The sequence below is a fragment of the Parasteatoda tepidariorum genome, chromosome 5 (genome assembly GCF_982258835.1).
Source record: "Parasteatoda tepidariorum strain Cologne lab strain chromosome 5, Ptep-v5.0, whole genome shotgun sequence".
Lineage (NCBI taxonomy): Eukaryota > Metazoa > Arthropoda > Arachnida > Araneae > Theridiidae > Parasteatoda > Parasteatoda tepidariorum.
This window is the reverse complement of record NC_141759.1, coordinates 65,799,108-65,820,312: the sequence shown is the minus strand read 5'-3', so window position 1 is coordinate 65,820,312 and position 21,205 is coordinate 65,799,108. Positions and strand designations below refer to the sequence as shown.

General features: G+C 27.3%; 1 protein-coding gene across 9 annotated transcripts in view; it reads left to right on the top strand.

Annotated features, from left to right (window-relative positions):
- Positions 1-21,205, top strand: part of LOC107447491 (protein hu-li tai shao) — a 68,739-nt gene that overhangs the window by 33,805 nt on the left and 13,729 nt on the right. For all 9 annotated transcript variants that reach the window (XM_087164121.1, XM_087164118.1, XM_087164122.1 and 6 more), the window contains 6 exons: positions 1,154-1,284; positions 3,241-3,367; positions 7,914-8,024; positions 14,419-14,511; positions 17,321-17,513; positions 18,556-18,687. In XM_087164121.1, coding sequence (XP_087020247.1) covers positions 1,154-1,284; positions 3,241-3,367; positions 7,914-8,024; positions 14,419-14,511; positions 17,321-17,513; positions 18,556-18,687 — 787 coding nt within the window. The remainder of the gene's footprint in view (positions 1-1,153; positions 1,285-3,240; positions 3,368-7,913; positions 8,025-14,418; positions 14,512-17,320; positions 17,514-18,555; positions 18,688-21,205) is intronic.

Sequence of the window (21,205 nt, the reverse complement as noted above, 5' to 3'; positions counted from 1 at the left end):
TCTTACTCTGTGATCTTCTCTTGCAAGGCTTTATTAAAGAGATTGTTTATGTCCATCTTTCAAAAACTCCCGGTCCCACAGTGGACTGAATGTAAAGACACTGTTCCCAGTAGGACACTGAAGTAAAACATCACTGGCAGTGTTCAGTAAGCGGGTAGGTGACCACTGTGATCAGCCTGCGTAGGGACCGAGGGTGTGCATTAAACTGTTCTACCATAAAGTACTAAACTTCGCTCGCAGGTCGTTTGGCTACTAAAGCAGAAAGCCCTTCTAAAGAAGATCAAACTTGTGATTGGCATGTCTTCGGATCATCCTCAGGGATGTTTCCTAGAATGTTGCCAATAGTCCATTGTGCAGCTCTAGTGCGACGTAAATAAATTACCTAACTACCTAATGGAATTGTACTACTGCGGGGGTGTATTCACTTTTACAAGACTTGCTTTTTTAGGCCAATTTTTTTAAAAAAAAAATTATACAGTGGAACCCCGTTTTTACGTTGTCCGTTTCGTATGTTATCCCGCTTCTTACGTCATTTTCTGCTGATCTGTGAAAATTGCCTGTACCGATAATGTTAAAATATCCCGGATTTTGCGTTACCCCTTTTATGGAAATCCCGCTTGATATGTTTTTCTACCAACAGATCAAATTAATATTTTATATTCTACAACTCTCACACAAACTTTTTTCTAGTTTTTTGAACAAGAAAAACTTGCTTTTCAGCTGTATGGAGCAATTCTTGCATTCTTTCTGTTCTATTTGTCAATAGGGGGTGGGTGACAAGCATAAAAACTACAAAGCATAAAGACTCTAAAACAATTTTTACTTGCAAATGTAAATCAAGAAGAAAATTTGCAAAAAATAGTTAGTATTGAACGAGTTGTAGATGAAATTGTAGCTAAAAACAGAGAGGAAGTGAAGATTACTAATCTTTTCCATTAATTTAACTGGTAGGTGTAAATTTTTAGAAATATATGCATAGATTTTTCTTAATCTCGATTTTACGTTATTCCGCTTCGACCGTTTTTTATCGCTTGTCCGATCGAAAACGTAAAATCGGGGTTTCACTGTATTTATAATATATATTTTACAATTTGTGAATCTTTTTATTCTTATATTTTTGAGTTTACCGAAACCCTGCAACTTAATTTTGTAGGGCTTTAGAACTGGGTATACCTTCAAACAACCTATGATTCGTACTGATCAAGTAAGGCTGAAGAACGATGTTGAAGTACCTCCTGCAGCTTCATCATATTCTCAGTATTATGGAGAGGATAAATGGTTAAGGTAATAATTTTATATATTGATCATTTATTAATCATCAAACTAGTATTGAATTAAGAGTTTGATTTGATAAAATAAAATTTTTTAAAATATGTAATGCATTAGTTTGTAATTAGTTATTTTTAATTATTTTTAATTATTAGTCTCCTACATGTTTTATTTTTGTAAAAGGTGTTAACTTATTTTTGATTTGAATCCTTTTCGATTTGAATCTTTTTTTTATTTGTTAGTAATTGTTTTTGCTGTTATAATCTATATTTTTTTTATTTTTATAAATTTTTAAAATTTATAAATTTTGAAAATATTATAAAAATTATTTTTATAAAAGTATATATATTTTTTATTTTTATAAATATTATTTTTAAAAAATATATATTTTTATTTTTTATTTTTATAAATTTTTATCTTTTAAAATAATTTTTTAAAATTTTTATTATTATTTTATGAACCATTTTTCGCAATTGTAAAAATGTTGCATAACATTTTGTAAAACATTGATGATTTTTGATCATGTAACTTTATGAAATAAATAAGTTTAAATATTAATTAGTGGAACCCCGATTTTACGTTTTCTGCCGGACTAGTGTTGAAAAAGTGGATGAAGCTGGAAAAACGTAAAATCAGGGCGTGAAAAAAATTAAAGCATATTTTTTAAAAATTGCCCTTACGAGATGACTTTTGGAAAAAAATGTGTAATCTTTAATTGTTTTTAGATACTATTTCAACAATATCACTCTCAATACTTACTATTATTTGCAAATTTGATTTTTATTTGCAAATAAATATTGCTTAAAAGTTTTTATGCTTTGGAACTCTTGATCAGTTGTTGATATATCGTCAGATATTTTTTATTTAAATCATCGTTTTCATCTCTATCAATGGAAGCAAGCATTAAATCAAATATTTAAAAAATTGATAAGTAATGGGGATGTTGCAGTGGATATACATATCATTGACTTCGGAAGATCTTCAGCCACACAATTTATTCTAAAGGGCTAATGTTCTCCTTGTGTACAGAGAAGCCTGTCTTATTAAAGCCATTTGAAATGCATATCAGTCGACACTGTAGAATGCTGTAGAAGTCAAATTCAGGGCTTCCAGAATAGTTATTTTTGAATTCGAAGTATCTTACAAGTCTGTCAACAGAATCAAGTAAAGGGATTACCTAATCAGTTTTTTAGTGTAACATTCTTTAAATGATTGGGATATTCCAAGATCCAGAGATTGAAGTTAGCTGGAAAAAAATTCCAGTTGCAAATTTTACGATTTAAGCTCCCATACTTCCTTTATCCCGGTGCTTTGCACATTCCACCGTCTTCTGATTTTGATTCAAGTGGAAAATACCCTGTCATTGACAAATGGATAATAAGATAGATTGGAAAAAAAATGTCACACCAGCTGCAAACAACTAATAAATAAGCCTCTTAAAAAAGAAAGAAAAAGAATTTGGAAACGGTTTGTTCAAGCTTCATTGAGAAAGTTATTTTACAGAAAAATATATAAAGCAGGATTTTCTTAATGTGCCACGTAAAATCCGGGATAATTTAACATTATCACTATAGGCAATTTTCATATTCTATATGTATTATTATCTGTATATATTTTTTGTACTTCTTCGAAAAAGCTTATGTATTTACCAATATTATTCTTTGGTACTTGTGGAAAATCCCATTGACCAGGAAAGTTGGTGTAAGTTCTGTCAAATTGACGCTAATTTTTTTCATATAGTAACCAGTGCATATTTAATGAGAATTAAAAGATGAATTAAAAAATAATTTCCTAAATAATATTCTTTTATTTGCAAAAGATTTTATTTCAAGGAAGACTACCATTTTTTGGTTTGGACAAAAATAGTCAATAAGACTTTACACATGCACCAATTTATTGGTTTTGTACTATAAATTTTAAATTGAACTATGTAATTATTACTCTAAGTATTAATTAGAATTTTTTCTCTAGTCCTCTGAAGAAGCTTGTGGAAGGTCGTAAAACCCAAGACAAACTTCGCTGGGTTAATTCTCCCAATGTATACCAAAAAGTGGAAGTTCTTGAAACTGGAACTCCTGATCCAAAGAAAATCACTAAGGTACAAGCTTAGTTTCTCAGTTATTGGTATTTGTGCTCCAGCCAGCATATGCAAATGTGTGGATAGTTATGCTGTATGCACAATTAACACTGGTGTCTTTTAAAAGGTGCCAATTATATGTGTGCACTGTGAATATATATATTTTCATTGCACCTAAGCAGTTATTGAATAAAACTTTAAATATCAGCAATATTTGTAGATCTGAGGTTAATGTTTAAATATTTGCAATGCATAATTTGCTATTTGAGTTTTTTGTTGCATTTTGTTTTAAAAATGAAGAAATTTGCATGAACATTATGAGGGAATTCGGATACTTCATAAGCCTCCTAAATTTATTCTATTAAAGAAGTTATTTTGTGTTGTATTGCCCGACTGTGAAAAAAAAAGAATTCGATTTATTATGAAATAGCTTATTATGGATCTTGTTTTTGATGAGCTTTGCAGTTTGGGGGATTATTTGTAATGAAAATTACTTATTCTAATAATATTTACAGTAAGAGTTTTTTTTTCTTTCTTTTTACAAAAATATAGTTTGGTCTCCCCCTTCTAGATCTTAATCTGTGTTGACTCAACTCTGTTTGCCCAAACTGTAAAAGTTAAACAGTGTTTATGATTAACTTTTCGTTTAATGTAATTGACATATTTAAAACAATACTAATTATTTCCACCCTTAATTTAGTAGCAATAAATAAAAATCCCTGAAAATAAATAATTTTCAGTTTTATAATCATAACTATTTAAAATTGTTATGCTTCAAAAATTGTTTTTAAATTAGAATCTAAAAATGGTATTGCACAGTTGTGTATAATTTACTTATAAGTGTTTTGTGGCAAGACATATTATATTTCACTTTCTGTGTTTTAAATGTGTGATTGTAGTTGTAACAAGCATTAATATGTTTCGCTACCTAAATTTTGAGTATTAAATCTAAATTTATTTCGTAAAAAGAAATTTTTTTTTGTTGCTGTCAAATTGGTTTGATAGCTAGATTAATAGTTTTAATAAATCATCAATTGATTTAAAAAAGTCAATTTTAGTCAAATATTTGAGACTTGATTATTTAAATCCTTTAAAGTTTTTGTAAATATATTTATTTAGAACCTGCATTTTAAATTATATAAAATATGACCACAGCAGTAATTTAGGGTGGTGATATTTTATAATGGCTAGATCTGAATGGGTTCATCCTTTTGGAAAGATTTTTTTGAAAAGTTTTTGTTGTATTTAAAAAACATAAAAATAAATATGTTCCTCAGAACTCTGTTTCAGAAATCAGTTTTCCAGTGCTGTATTTTTTTCTCTTTGTCATGATATATAGCTTTATTTTAGTTTAGTGGGAGATGTGTTATGCCAGTAGTAAAAGCAGTTCCTTTTTTTTCTGTGTTTATATGATTGTAATCACCCCCCAAAAAATGGCTTTGCTAGTTTGTGAAGTTAATGAGAAACCTACATTTAATTGTTTAACTGTATAATGTCTTGTGAAACAATTCTGATCATATGATATATATTACTACATTATAGAAATATCTTTAAATAATATTATAAGTACATAATAATCTAAGTACATAATTGTCACTAAGTGACTTCATATAGGAATATTTAGTACCCTAATTTTATATTTACCACATTACTTAAGGAAACTTATTGGTCTAATTGACTAATGTGCCCTTCATCTTATAATGCTCTAATATTAGTTTACTAATTTCCTATTGCAAGTTGTGGATTATTTCAACTAAAGGTTTTTATGCAGAGTTTTCCAAATGGTTATAGTAATTCACTTATAATTCTAATATAGGAACTTTTACTGCTCTTAATTTATATTAATATAAGGAATTATCTTTGACTAATTGAATACTGTGTCCTTCACATCTTCATAATCTAAGTTTAGTCTACATATTCTATACTGCAAATCGTAGACTATTGCAACTAGAAGATTTTATACAATACATTTCAAATGATTGTAGTAATTTTCATATAACTATCTCACTGTCACTTGTCATTTAATGTTTAAAATGTACAATTTGACTTTCATATAATTTTTACGATAATAATGCAGACTGGTAGTATAATATTGCAATTGCCTGGTTCTCAACTTTTCTAGAATAAAATAGCATAAAATTAAACTTACCATTTAGATTACTTCTATTTAGGAAATTGCATATTTCAGTGTGTAATATTTATAAAAATACTGGAATTGGCTCTTAATGACTTAAATATATATGTATTTTTTTATTAAAATATTTCTACATTTAAAGAAAGTTTTTCTTCTAACTGTTGAAAAAAAAATGAAACAAGTTTTTTTTTTTAATTATGAAGATTAACGATTTTCAATTATAAGTAAAAATTGGGATCATTTAAAGTAATTCCCATTCCATTTTTCGTACTTTTAAAATTTTTTTTCTTCTTAAGGTTGTGTAATTCATATTCTTAGAGTTATGCTCATTTTTCATATTGTTGCTAATTGAATCTAGTGATATTTTTTATTGTTTCATATTCATTTTTTTAGTTATAAGCTTTAATAGTCATTGCTGTATTCCATTTTTTATTGTCATTCTACACTTTCTCTAACAGTTCCTTATTGTAAAATTTCATGTATATGCATTTATTAATGCTCATTTTCTCACCAGTTTGTATTAAAAAATGCATTTATGTAACAATTGTTAGTGTGTATTGAGATATTCATTAGTGTGCTGATTGGTATTAATCAATGTTGGTTTTTATTTAAAATAAACCATTAAAAACTATTAGAATTTTTATCAGTTTTTTAAAAAAAGTTATTTTCCATTTTTTATAGTCCCAAATAAAATTTTAGTTTTTGATAAATTTTTTTACTGAATCAATTTTTTAACTGATAAAATTTATAGCCCTCCTTTTTTAACAACTTGGTAGAAAAATATATTTTTCACTGCCAATTTTATTCATCATGTATTACTTGCTATGCATTATGTAATGTGCAATAATATGCAATTTATTAATGCTATGTGGTTTATGCACACAGTGCCATAAAAAACCAAGGTTAAATTATAAACTGTTCATGCTCTATGCAGTTTTATGTGTTTAAGAGTTGTTAATGAAGCAATATTTTAAATTAATATTTTTAATGCGACTTTTACTTTTGTTTTTAACTACATTCATAAGGTAACAGATCAGAACATGTTTTTAAATACCAAAAAGAAATTGTGATAGCTTTTTTTTATTATCTTCATTTTTGATTAGGTGAGATTTCAGATTAATAGGTAGCATTTTTGGTTTTGTGAAACTTGAATGAAAATTATTTTTGTTATTTTTAAATAGTATATTGCATATTTATGAATTCCTGTAAATATTTACTATATTAAATAGATTAATTATAATTTTGGCTTTGTAATAATTTTAGTATTTGTTGATTTTACTTATACTATGGTAGGTGAATTTAATAGTTTAAAAGAAAAAGAGTATTTTTCCCAAAATTTATCATTGTTTATTTATGAAGAATAAACCATATATTTTTATATTGTTATTAAGTTAAAATATAAACAAATATAAACATTATATGTATATTTTGGCTCATTCAACTAAATTAAGTGTTGTATATGCAAATGCATTGTTCATAAATTCTGCTCAATATTAATGTTTTTGTCAATTCAATATGTGTTTGGAATATATGTAATGTAGAACAATAATAGAATATGTAGTTTTATGACATTTGGTATAGCAGTATTAGCTTTATTTTGTATTTCGAAGCTTTGTTTTTAAAAAATATCATCAGTGTAGCTTGAATAAAGTATTTGCTTTAAAACAATTCAAATATTTGTGTTTTATGTTTTTTAATTGCATATCTTGTTAAAAATTTTTGTTTCTAAAATGTTATTGTCTGGAATTTGGAATGAGTTTATGGGAGAAATGTAAGTTATGGTTAATTATAAGACTTGCGTATTCAATTATTACGATTGGAAAGGTGTTTATTAAAAGTGGTTTAGAAGGTTTAGCGTGCTGGAGCATTTAATACAATAACTTTATTATTTTCTGTACCCACCTGTATGTTTTGTTCTTTTCTTTTATGCTTTTCACTTATTTGCCATTTCTGTTTATTTTATTTGACTTTAAATTTTTTTCATTCTGTTTTATTACTTCAGGTTTTCTGCCGCCTTGTCTATTAATTTTTATCTCAAATTCTATTTTTTGTTCAATTTCAAGCTTAATCAGTTTAAATTTTTTTTATTGTGTTAAATTATTTTCTCTCTCAGCTTCTTTTGAAATTTTATTATCATTTAAATTTACAAATTCTATGCAAACAATTATAAATGTGCAATTTAAGAATAATATTTTGCTTTACATGTGGAATTCATTTTGTGTAATGTAATGTTTATGATATATTTTAAGAGATATACATTTCTATAAATCTTTTAAAATTTAAATTGTCTGAGCAATAAATTTTGTGTATGTTATGTTTATTGAAATTTTGGCAGAAAACCTTCTAACTTTGTATTGCCTTGCATTCTTTTGCTTTTTTTTTATGTTTGAACTTTTCTTTTGACATTTTCCCTTTTCTTTCTTTTTCCTACAGTGGGTACAGGAAGGGTCTCCGTCACACAGCACATCAATCAAAATTCAATCTTCTCATCAGTTCATTCCTATTACTAATGACCTTGGAGAATTTAAGCGAAAGCAGAAAGAGGTCAGTTATAACCTCATTACTTCTTTTATTTTCTGCTATAGGACTACTCTAATTAAGGTGTATCACCACATCCTTAGATCAAATACCAATTTACGGTTTTGAGATAATGCACTTTTAAGCTTTGATCTTACATGAAAGTAATAGGAATGTTTGTTAAGATTTTCTTTATTGGCTCATCGCTTGTGAATATAGTAGTGCAAAAATCTGGAAATTGTGAAGTTTGGTCTAATGATGAACAACACCTTCTGATTGTAGTTATGAATTTAAATTTTAAATTTAATATTTCATTCCATAAAGTAGTTTTAAAAAAATGCTTTTTACAATATAGAAGTTATATTTGGTTTTATTATTTTATTCTAGATACATCTTAGTAACTAAAGATACATCTTAGTTACAGTGTTTTTCTTAATCAATCATTCCATTTGAACACTGTGTATTCAACTTTTGCTTTTTTTTAAATTCCAACAAACAACTGAAAGTAGCTTAAGAAAATGCTCATGAAGTTAGTATTAAAATATAGATAAGTGATAAAATTTAATGTTTGCTCAAAGGATGTTGAAGTGTTACCATAACATCTCAAATTTTTAAAAGTTGCAATAGTCAATAGTTTATTGAATAGATGCTTAGTTTCTTCGGCTAAGATAATATATTGTATCTAACAAGAATTAAATTCAAATACAATATAATGTATATACATATATAAACCTAATCGTCTATAACTTGGCTCTGATAGTGTAAAGAATCTAAATAAATTTATAATTGTTTTATGCAAGTAAAAATTAAATATGAGAATAAATTTACATAACCATTTGAACGTTGGAAAAAGTATAATTATACAAATTTGAATATTTAAATTTTTTCTGAGGAATGAAAGGTAGTAGTTTACTTTAGAGAAAGAAAATTCTATCAATATTGATGTTAATACATGCTTGAAAGTTCAGTATGTTCAGTTCAGTATTCAGATTTTTACAAAAATGAATTTAAAAGGATAAAACTAATTTTAAAATAAACTAAATTAAATATATAAAGAAAAAAAATCTACTTTAAAATGTTTTCCAGGAATAAACAAGATATTAAATTTGAATTAAGAATGTTGAAATTTTCTACATCTGTGTTGTAGGGGAATAATTGCTTCATTTTTATCTAATTTTTTTTTTAATAACTCATTATGCAATGAAGGAACAAAGTAACAAATAAAATATCATATATTCTTTATTAATTATTACATTATCATTATCACTTAAGACAACTTCAATGAAAAGTTCATTTTTAGGAAAGTAATTTTTTTTAACGTCAGTGTTTCTTAGGCTCTGGTACATACAACAGAATGAATTTGAAGGAAACATGTTTAATGACATTTTCAACTTAATGAAATTTTAGGGTTCCAGCTACATTTATAGATGTTGTGTAGGCTTACAAAGTATAGGAAACTAGTTAATTCTAAAAATTATTTTAATAAGACGTTTTATGGCAGAAGAAAATGCTAAATTTCCTTGCATGTTTATTTACTCTTTTTTTTTTTTTTTTTTTTTTTTTTTTTAATAAATTGATAGAATTTTAAATTCACTACTCAATTAGTTGACATTTTGCCTATGGTGCCTGATAGCACCTAGTATTCTGGAACATCGGTTGCACCAGCTGTAAGTAAAAGGTTGAGTATAATGCTGCAAAGCCCCATGGTATAGCTGGTGGAAAAAGCATCAGAAACAATTTTGCTTTTTTTAAAAATACTTTTACCAATAAGTAGAAACATGTTTGTGATTTTTTTCGTTGATTTTTTAAAAAGAAATGAAAAAAGAAAATCTTAATTGGATTTCAAATAAGATTTTTTTAAAATACTCTGAGAACTTGATTATTTTTAAGTTTTTAAATTTTATAAATATAATTATAATTGGAACGTTATGTATATCAAAATTAAATCACAAAAATATATTTGAAACTGTATTGCAACTTTAAAAATTGTTATATGTATATACAATACATATGTACAGTACATAAACTTAAACTAAACTCAGTGGCGCGACAGCCCATAGAGGGCCAAGGCTTACTGTGCCTATCTCAGTTTTCTTGACCTTGGGCTCTGGGGTGCAGGAGCAGATGTTCCGGTCAGGTGGTCAGCCGAACGCGGAACCCCCAGTGTTTAGTCCCCAAGCATGCTTGGTACTCATTTATCGACCCACTGAAGGGATGAAAGGCTGAGTCAACTTTGCCCGGCCCAAGGATCGTACCAGGGGGCTGTGGCACGACAACGCGAAGCGCTACCGTTTAGCCACCGGGCGTCGCGTACAGTACATACACAAAAGAAAAAAATCACCCTGAATAACTTCTGATTTAATAATCGAATTTTCATCTTCTCGTAAGTGGACTTAATCTTAATGGTTCAAGGGGATGACCTCAAATATGCTAATTAATTAGGGAAGACGATATTTTAAGTTACGAAATCAGACTCAAAAGTGTATTTTATCTGAATATATATGCTAATATATTAGCATTTTTTTGACAAATTTAGATTTCAGACCTTCAGAATAAAGGGAGTAGCCGCAATTTGGGAAATATGTTCCCAATAGTTTGGACAGGAGAGCCGTTGAAAGTGAGGACCCCTTAATCTTAGTTTTACATTTTGTGTGTTTTGTAATATCTCAAGAATTTTTTTTAAAGAGAATCTAAAATCTTTTGCTTACAATTATTAAATTCGTTTATCTGAAGGTAATTCACTCCAAGAAGTAATTTTTAACCCTTATTTATTATCATTTGTTATTAAATAAAATAGTTACTAAATAAAATATAGTAAAGTGATAAATATTTAAAATTGTTTTTTTGCTGGAATTATCTTTAGCTAAATGATTTTTATAATTGTATTCAAAAATTTTCGGTTTGTTTAAAAAGTTAGAGATATGGATACACAAGAAGTAAAATTAACATTAAACTGTCCAATCTTTTAACTGATCGCTCTTCTGGTCAAACTATTTTGACCATATTTCCTAGATTGTGGCTACTGTCAATATTTTGAGGGTTTGAAACCCAAATCTGTTGGAAAAAAAGGTATGTTTATTTAGAGAATGTTTTTATGTCTAATTTTGTAACTTAAATTATTGTCTGCACTAATTACCATATTTGAGTTCACTCCTTCAAATTAAGATTGAGCCGTAGTACATGAAAATCGGATCATACGATCAAAAGTTATTTGGGGTGATAAGTTTTTTTTTTGTGCCCCGTACATAATAAAAACAAATGCACTATTCAAAATTATTGAAATTGGAATAGAAGTGTACTATTATTATCTAATGAGAAGAAAGCTTAAATTTACAAATCACAAAACTAATTTCAAGAATTTTTTTTTAAAACTTTAAATAACAAAATAGTGATCTTTCTTACCTTAACTACTTGTTAAAATATATTTCAATCCAAAATAATTTAACTTACCCATTTTGTTTAAATCACATAAGAAAAAGAGATCTGAATTTATCTTAATCTAGCTTTTTTTAATGAGATTTTAAAAAAATTTCCTTTTAAAATTGTTTAAACTTCATATCAGAATAATGAATATATTTACAGTTTTTAAATGAAATGTGGTTTTCAAAACTGTCATTAAACTAGGAATTGGTAAAATTTTAATTTTATCTAGTGTTTTTCCAAAAGAAATCAATACTCAATCACTTTTTTAGAGATAAATATATATTGAAAAAAAAATATTAAATTTTCACTTAGTTTTTTATTGACAGTGAAAATTCCAAAAGAAATATAAGATTTTCAAGTGTTATTTGGAATGTGCTGTTGTTTATTACAGACCAAGTATTGATGTAATTTTGGTAATTGAAACTTATTAACTCGGAATTATACCTGCAATAAATTTTAAAACTATTGAAATCAACCTTATTATTGATCCCTGGTTACAAGTACTAATTAACTACTTCTAATTAGTTACTAGCACTAATTAACCATTACTATCTTCTAACACTAATTAACCATTACTAACTACTAACACTAATTAACAATTAATAACTACTACTACTCATTAACTAATATTTATTATTACTTTTAATACACAGTTTATTATTGCTACTAATTAGTAATAATAAACTACTTTTAATTTTAAGAAATTTAAGTGAAAGCTTATTTTTTAAATTTGTAAATACTTTATTTAACTCTTTTAAGCAAATACCTTTTCTAACAAAAATTATTTATCAAAAATAGTTATCTTTCTTTTAGTTTTCACTATTCACAGGATCACATTTTGAAAATAAATTATTTTAAGACATTGAAAATATGAAATACCTTGAATTTTGAAATGAAGGCCTAATTAAAATGTTTCAATCATCTTGTTTACAAAGGATTGTCATAGACAATGTTGTAGTTCTTATCTTAACATTTTTATGCTTGTACAGTGAAAGAGAAAAAAACTAAATAACTTTTGATCTAATGATCAGAATTTCATGTACCAGAACTCAATGTTAATGGTGTGCGGATCTAACCTTAAAGATGCTAATTAAGTGATATTTTAAGTTACAAAATCAGGTACAACATGGCATTTACCATGGATTCATCTATAGGCAGTCATAATTAAAGAGTGTACATAAAGAACTTGTTAAGGGACATTTTAAGGACCATTTTTCAATATAAAGAGGGGCCTAATCTCCCTTACCAAAACTATCAGGACAAAATTTTTCACATTGCAGCTACCCCATATTTTGATGATTAAGAATTGAAGTTGCAAAAAATGTCTGAAAAATAATTTTTTTAACTTAAAACATATGCCTTTATTAAGATAGGACTTTAAATCAATTAGAATGAGTCTTAGTGTGTGCAAATACAATTTCAGATTTTTTTAGCACACTGTACGTAAGGTTTCTGTGGCAATTAGTGAGAGGTAAGTCAGGAGGTCAAAAGACAGTTTTAAATCTACCAATCATTTGTCTAACACAGAGGTCACCAAAGTGGTCTATATAGACCCCCAGGGGTCTATTTAACAAAAGCGGGGGTTGATCCGAATCGGAAGAGTCGGAAAAAAAAAAAACAGTTCTCAATGCGCAAATCACACATACCTAATTAAGTATGTAAAATTTGTGAATTTTTTTAATAATTGACTCAATATCAGTTTCTTTATAAAATATAAATGAATAAACGTCTATTTATTGGGGTGAAACAAGTATTTACGTACCACCGCGCAGTGGCACGAACTCAGCGCAGTTTATAAGTCATATGCATATATGCGCTTGTCCAAATGTCACGTGTGACGAGCCTTGACGTTATAAATGCAAATATCATACGCAGTTTCAACTATCTTTGCAAACTGTGTTGTATATTTGCAGTGTCATTATTAAAACTTTTATAGTTTTGGATAATTAGTTATTGTTTCGATAAAAGCATTCGTTTGGTTTAGATATCAATTTTAATTATCAATGCACAAAAAAGAAGGTAAGCATTAATAATAGGGATTAGTACAGCCCGCGACAAAACTATAGCATACTTTGTATTTTTTTACGAAAGTTACAAAATTGACCAATTTTGAACCCAATATAGCGAACCTTGCAAAAAAACACCAGGCACACCCATCTCATTGATCAAGAAGCAGTAAATCTTTAGTTACTTTACTTATTCTATCTACTTATGCATAATTACTTATTATTTAATAATAAGGTATTTAAATTTCAATATTAATATATTTTTCATAAAACTATTGTTACACAATGTACTATTACTTTAATAAATGTTTAAAATCATAAAATAAATGTACAAACACAGTATCTAAAAGTTTTATTTTAATTAACAGAAAATTACTTCTGTGGGGGTCGATGGAGATTTCGAAAAATTATATAGGGGTCGATGATCAAAAAAGTTTGGCGACCCCTGGTCTAAGGAATCAATCACATTATACTACACATAGGTCTGGGAAAATTTTGCACAAAGCTAAAGTACCAGAGTGATTTTTTTAATTATAGTGTAGTGTGTCTCCCAATGTTGGTCCATATACCACTGGGGCAATTTGAAAATGGGCTCTGGTCCCATTTTCAAAGTTTAAGTTAACTGTATAAAGGTCAACTAATATGCTCTATATATTGATGTTAGTGTCCATACATATTGTCTATAATTAGGTACCCTTTTTTTTTAAAAAAAAAACAATCTGTAAATACATAGCAAGAGCTATGTTAATCAAACATTTTTTTTAAGGGTCTATAGTGATATATTCTACTTTTTCAATAGGGTTAACAATGCATTTTAGTCTTATATTCTACTTTTAAGTTTCAAATCTGCAGTTGCAATCTAATACTGAGCTATAATTTTTTTTTATTTCTTAGTGCTTTTTAAAATTATAAAAATGCTTTTAAGAACGAATCTTTCCTTTGTAAATAATGATTTTTATAATTTGAGTTTTGTCAATTTTTGTTACTATTAGTTGAAAGCTAACAGACTTAAGTCAAAGGTCACTGCTGGTCCACAATCTAATATTCTTGAAGGAGTTACATGGGAAGAAATTCGTCAAATGCAGGTGAGTTTTAATTTATGTTCAAAAATTTTATTTTAGATGTATTTTGTAATCAACAATTAGCTTTGATTATTTTTGTTTCTCACAAAAGTTGATATTTAGTATTCTGTATTATGTAATACAATAAAATACAGAATAAAATGTATTGTATATTTATAATACATATATATATATATTGTCACCAAACAGATGAAATTTCTTTTTAACAATGGCGGAAAAGACTTGAAATATAAATTATGTGAACTGAACTTTCATAGCACTTATGATTTTAAAATTTAAGCTGAAATTATTTTCACGTAGATGTTTCTTGCTTGAACAACAAAAAGCTTGAAACAAACTGAGCTTTAAACTGAGAATAAATGAATAGAAAGTGAACACCTAACAAAGTGTTATGGTTTATTTTAATTATGTTTATTTATTTACGCTGCTATCATAATTTATTGCTTTTTAAAAAAAAAAAAAAATTGAATTGAATGCTTTGTCTAAGAGATCAATTGGAAACAACTTAACCTTTGATTCACCTAAGTTTTGATTCACCTAAGCTTTGACGCAACCTAAGCTTTGCTACTGTTCATGTTTCTTAATCTCTTCCCTTGGTTTATGAATTTTAAAATTTAGGTTAGAAAAAAAGATTTGAAACTGTTGCCTCCAAGATCTGAAGTCAGTGCTTGTGAAATTCTATGAATTTGTTCTAAATGTAATTTTCAAGTAGCATAAAAATGTATGTTTGCCAAATTTTAATGTATATAAATTTAACAAATTTTTAAAAAATCTAACCATAGTTATATCAAAATTATAAAGGCTTCATAGGATTTCTATGGTGTTTATTTTTAGAACTTCATTTTGAAAAGAGAATTACATACATACAAATGAAGACCAAAATATACAACATCTGAAAAGAACTACAAAAGCAGCTCTAGTTAAATCATTATTCTTGTTAAACTGAACATTCATTAACTTCATGCAATTAACTTGAAATGAATCCTGTGTTTTATGCAATCACGTCAAATACTATTTAAACTAATAACCCAGTTCGATAATAATTTAAATATAATGTAATAATATCACTCATTTGGTGAGACAATGTCGTAACTGATAATTAGAGTGACTATCAGTTACATTATTAATTCACCAAATGAGCAATATATGATGTTGTATTAATTTATAATAACTTTAATGTCAAAATAACTCTGATGCCAAGTTTCCTAAAAATGACTCACAGTTTAAAAACTCAAAGAAAAACTCAAGATACTATGTACAGTTAGCAATGTTGAGTTGCAAGAAAAAAAAAAGGTTTTTTCTCCAAGTTTCAAAATTGGTTACCATTAGAACAATGGTTCTAATTGGTTAACATTGTTCAGATGAAACACTATAAAATAATATTTTCGAGATAATCATTATTTGCAACAACACTGTAGTGTAGTTTGAGAAAAAAAAATCCAGATGCTTGTGCAAATATTTAATTTGGTATAGTCTAATATATCATAAAGCATTGTCTTATAGTTTTTTTAATCGGCAGCACCCCTGATGTAGAATTTATTGAGTTACTCTGCAGCACTTATATTCATAAAGTCAAATTTGTCTTTGACCCCAAGGCAGTAGACAAAGACTGATTTAAAATATTTAGCTTAATTTGACGTACATACATCAAAATTTGCAAGGATGAATTATTTAAAAATTACTCATAACCTTTATGTTTAAATTTAATTTCAATTTTATAAATTGTTTAAAAGAGTAAAAGCAATCCCTATACCGTTAAAGCAATGTTTTTTCAGTAACAATATGGACATTTTTATTTTATGTGGTATTCTGTTAATCTAACTCAATAATTTTGATAAGGAATAAGTTTAGAAATATTTCATAAAATGATTAGTGTTTTTAAAACTAATGAAAAAAAAAAGGAAACTGAACAGAAATTTACATTAAGCCTGTTTAAAAAAAAAAAAAAATCAGAAATAAAAAAATATTTATAAAAAGGATAAACTTACAGATAATATTGAATTAAAATTGTTTAATTTCATTTTCAAATTAATTCAAAATGGAAAGTTTTTGATATCAGAGCAGTGCCATCTGTTCATGAACTTAGTAACTACCTTTATGTGAGAAAAATATATTTATTTTTTAGTATTTGTGTGAGAAAATTTGAAAATTTGTGATTTTTTAAAGAATCAATGAGTTTTTCTCGTTACGCTTCTTCAAATGGTTTTTTAAGCTATTGCTCATTTTTCGGACATCTAGTATAAAGAAGAGATGACTATCACCATGTTAACTGAATGGGTAATTTATTTTTTGCGTTCTATTTCAGAAATTAATTTTTGTTTCTCAATTTGTGAAAAATAATTGAAAGCCTTTGTGCTTAAAACAGTGATCTATAATGTTTACTTATAAGAATAAAACTATAATATAAGAATAATTTGTTAAAAGTGCAGAAAAGTTGCAAATTCTTAAAATTTCAATAAAAAAAAAATTCTATATTTTCCTTCCTTATGTTTATTAGGAACTGCAGGGAGAATTTGATAACTTAATGCACCTATAGAAGTCAAAAATGTTTAGTTATTGTAAATTCAACAAATAATTTATTTATTTATTATTTTCCATTTTTATTTTTTTAATTTTTCAATTTTTTATGCAATTTTTTAAATAATTGAAATGTTATTAAAGTTTAATAACAATGAATGTGAAAAAAAATCTCATTTTAAAGTTCAAGAGGTTTGCATTATAGAAATTGGATTTCATATCCAAAATTTTTTACCTCAGATTCTTATGTATAAAATTTTTTCCAACTTTGAAAATTTTATTTATCTTAAAATAGGATGCTGCCAATGCCGCTGGGGATCAAGTGGTCTTGGTGGGAGCTGCTTCCAAGGGTATCATTCAACGAGAGTTCCAGCACAATGCAATGGTTTACAAAAGTGCTTATAGCAAGAATCCCTTTGATAATGTTACTGAAAATGATTTAGAAGAATATAAGAAAATAGTTGAGCGAAAGCAACGTGGTGAATCTTGTAAGAAATTTCTGTCTAGATTTGTTTTATTTCCAAAGAATTAAGTTTTGAAAATATTTATTTGAAACTTTCTTATCTATTTTTACATATTCATAAGTGCCAACATGTACGGTAATTATTAAATTTACTGGTAGTAACATTTATGTTAACCTAGAAATTTAGAAATTTTTAAGTTTAAGAGGTAAATCTTAATTTGTTTTATCTGTCATATCAAAGCAATAATTCAAGCATATGTATATATTATCAAAGTATATATGACCCACCCATTAGGGTATGTGCTAAAATGACACTTTGTCACAATAGTAATCCTGTCTGGAAAAAAATAACCATTCACCACGGCATCCTGTGAGGGGCAAAATCGGGAAGATCGCCGTCTAAGGTAACCGAAGCAAAACAAAGAGAATCATTGACTAGGAGGATCAAGACAAAGCAAATCCAAAACCATGGGATGGCCGCTAAGTTATTAATGTTTTTGAAGCTTTTTTGCCAAGGAAAATAAAAAAGCCACAGTTTAAGTACTTGAGGCAAAGCTTTAATTTTAAATTATTTATACTATCTTGTGTACAAAATTATCTGCATTTTGGAGAATGCACTATAGACAAAAATATTATAAAAGTTTTAAAACCTTTTCAAAAATTGCCAATTTGGCCAAATTTTTCAATTTGGATGAAAATTATCAAAACCAATGAATAATTCTCAGTGTTTGCTAATTTTTATGATCCCACATAAGGTAGCATTGGAGAAACTTTTTTAATAATAAAAAATTAAGTCACAAACGCTTTTTATTCACAAAACTTGGGCTTTTCTTCAAATTGCTAAAGGTAAGCTAAACTTGAGGCAAGTCATGAATAACAAATGTAAACTCAGTTATTCACAAAAAATTTCATGTGATGTTAGAGACTTTGAAAAACAGCCTTAAGTTCACAAATAATTCATTGTTTCTCTTTATTTTATGTTCTATTTGTATATTAATCTTTATCATTTAATTATCTTTTTTTTGTTTTGTCCTTAATTTATAATTATGAATTTCTATGCTATCTAGTTGAGGATGAGATACCAGATGAAATTAAGCCATTATTGCTGGAGCCTGTGTCTGATCACTCCAGAGCTCAATCTTCTGTGCCGCCCAGTTCGAAATCCCCTCCACCCTCTCCAGCATCTTATGCTACTAACAGTAAGTATTGTTGGTTTTTCAAATTTCTGAAATTTTGCATGTTTTTATGCCAATAAAATGTGCTGTGTGCATTAAAAACATATTGAGTTTTAAGGTTAGAAAAATATTAGAAATGTCTGTTTTATAAATAATTGATAAGATTAAAAAGAATCATGCATGGATTACCCTTTCAATTATGCATTTTCATTTAATTATAAAATTCAAATTCAATGCAATGAAATTCGTTAAATTGACTATTTATCTAAGTTTATTTCTATAATTAGCTGTCAAATTGGTTGAAAAAAATTTGCTTCCTTTGTTACTAATATTCTAATAAGATTCTCAATGATTAAGTGATTATGCACCCTAAATTAACAAGGTTCCCACGGTACTTGAAAAACCTTGAAAGTCCTTGAATTTGGTTGAAAAAAATCAGGCCCCTTAAAAGTCCTTGAATTCTGCCATAGGGTACTTGAAAGGTACTTGATTTTTTAGGAATTAACATACTAATTTTTCTTACAGAAGAGTAGTAAAAAATAAATAAATTCAAAGGAAAATTATAGAAATTCTGATAGATGCATCTTTTAATGCTTGAAGTGAAAAGGGGTTAAAGAAGATGTAAAACTTTTCTCTCCTAGATTTTTCAGACAGATTATTGTTCATCTCTCTGATGTTTTGAAAGCTGAAATTTCTAGCAAATTTTAGGTTTAGTAGTCATAGTTTTTGAATGATATATAGTGTTTAATTGATTTAGAAATATGTTCAATGTGTTAACTTCATTATTTCGCCAGGTAATATTGTTATCCTATTTGTTCTTTTAATTTATGTACGAATGATAATTAATTTCTTATCATCTGTAATCAAATTTTTACATTTAGTTTTTACTGCTAATAAATAAAATTTAGTTTTACAGGTTTCATTGATTAGGAATAAACATTATGATTCACATTAAACTAATTCTTGATTTACTTATCGGAATTCATATAAAATGTTCTACAAATTGCGGTTTAATTGAAAGTGATTAATGGAACACATATCTAATATTACTTTAAAGTGATTTGCAAATTATTAATCAGAATTCATATTAAGGTATTTTATAAATTACGCATGATTCTTATTAAGTGATTTATCAATCACACATCATGATTTCAATTAGTTATTTCTGAATCATATAACATGATACATATTAAAGTAATTTCAGAATCATGCCTCACAATTCTCATTCTAGTAGTTTACAAATCACGCATTGCGATTCACAAAAGAGAGATTTAAGAATTTCCACCCACAATTCTCATCAAAATGATTCAAGAATCACACATAGCTGTTCTATATTAAGCACCTTTCAAATCACAAATTGCAATTTGCATCATAATGATCACTATTCACATGAAAACTATTAGCTAATCACACAACAGAATTCACATTAAAGTGATTTATGTATATCACATTGTGATTTATGTCTTGTAAGTAAGTTGTGAATAGTGATCATTATGATCAGAGCCGGATTATACCTTTCGTAGGCCCTAGGCATAGCCGTTTTTGGGCCCTCCTCTCCTTCCCCCACTCCTCCAATCTTTTCAAAATATATTCTAAAATTTTCTTGCATATTTTTTTTTACATTTTTATTAATATGGATTTTAATTTACAAATTTGTTTATCGAGAAAATTGATTGCTCAATTAAGTAATTTTGAAACTGCGCTTATGACCGTAATTTGGGAGCATGCATTAAAACAAGTTAATATGATCACTTTAGCTCTCCAGGAACCAGGGATAGAATTGTGCACAGTAGTCAAATTGTACGATAGTTCATTGCAACATTTTCAAAACATGCACTTGAAAAATCGCTCGACGAATTGGAATCGAAAGCACAAGTTCTTTTGCCGAATACTGAATATAAAATAAAGAGAACACGAAAACGAAAGAGATTTTTCGACGAAACATAAGAACAAGAAGTAATTTCAAACTCGAATCCAAGACAAATGTTTTTGTCACGAACATATTACGCCATTTTAGATGTATTAATTTCAGAAATGACTAAAAGGCGTAAAGCTTACAGTGATTTGTACGATAATTTCGGTTTTCTTGTTCACAAAAATTTGTCAAAATTTGAGATTAAACTAAAAGTGCAGAATTTGAAAATTTACTCATCCGATTTAGAGGAAAACTTTGTAGATGAATTTTTACTATTTTCAAATTTGTATGAAATAATTTTTTATCTATTTTAATCTGCACAAGAAATGTTGAAGGCTCAAATTAAAGATAAACTTGTGAATACTTTTCCTAACGTTCACATTCCATTAAGAATATATTTGTCGATTCTTGGATCAAATGAAGAAGGAGAAAGATCTTTCTCCAGATTAAAATTGATAAAAAATTATTTGCGTTCAACAATGAATCAAGATCGTTTGGCATCGCTTGCACTTATGTCTATTGAATACGACATTTTGCGTAGTTTGGAATTCGACAGCATAATACAAGATTTCGTTGAATCCAAAAATCGCAAAAAAGTAATATATTAGATCATAAGATTCTGCAAAA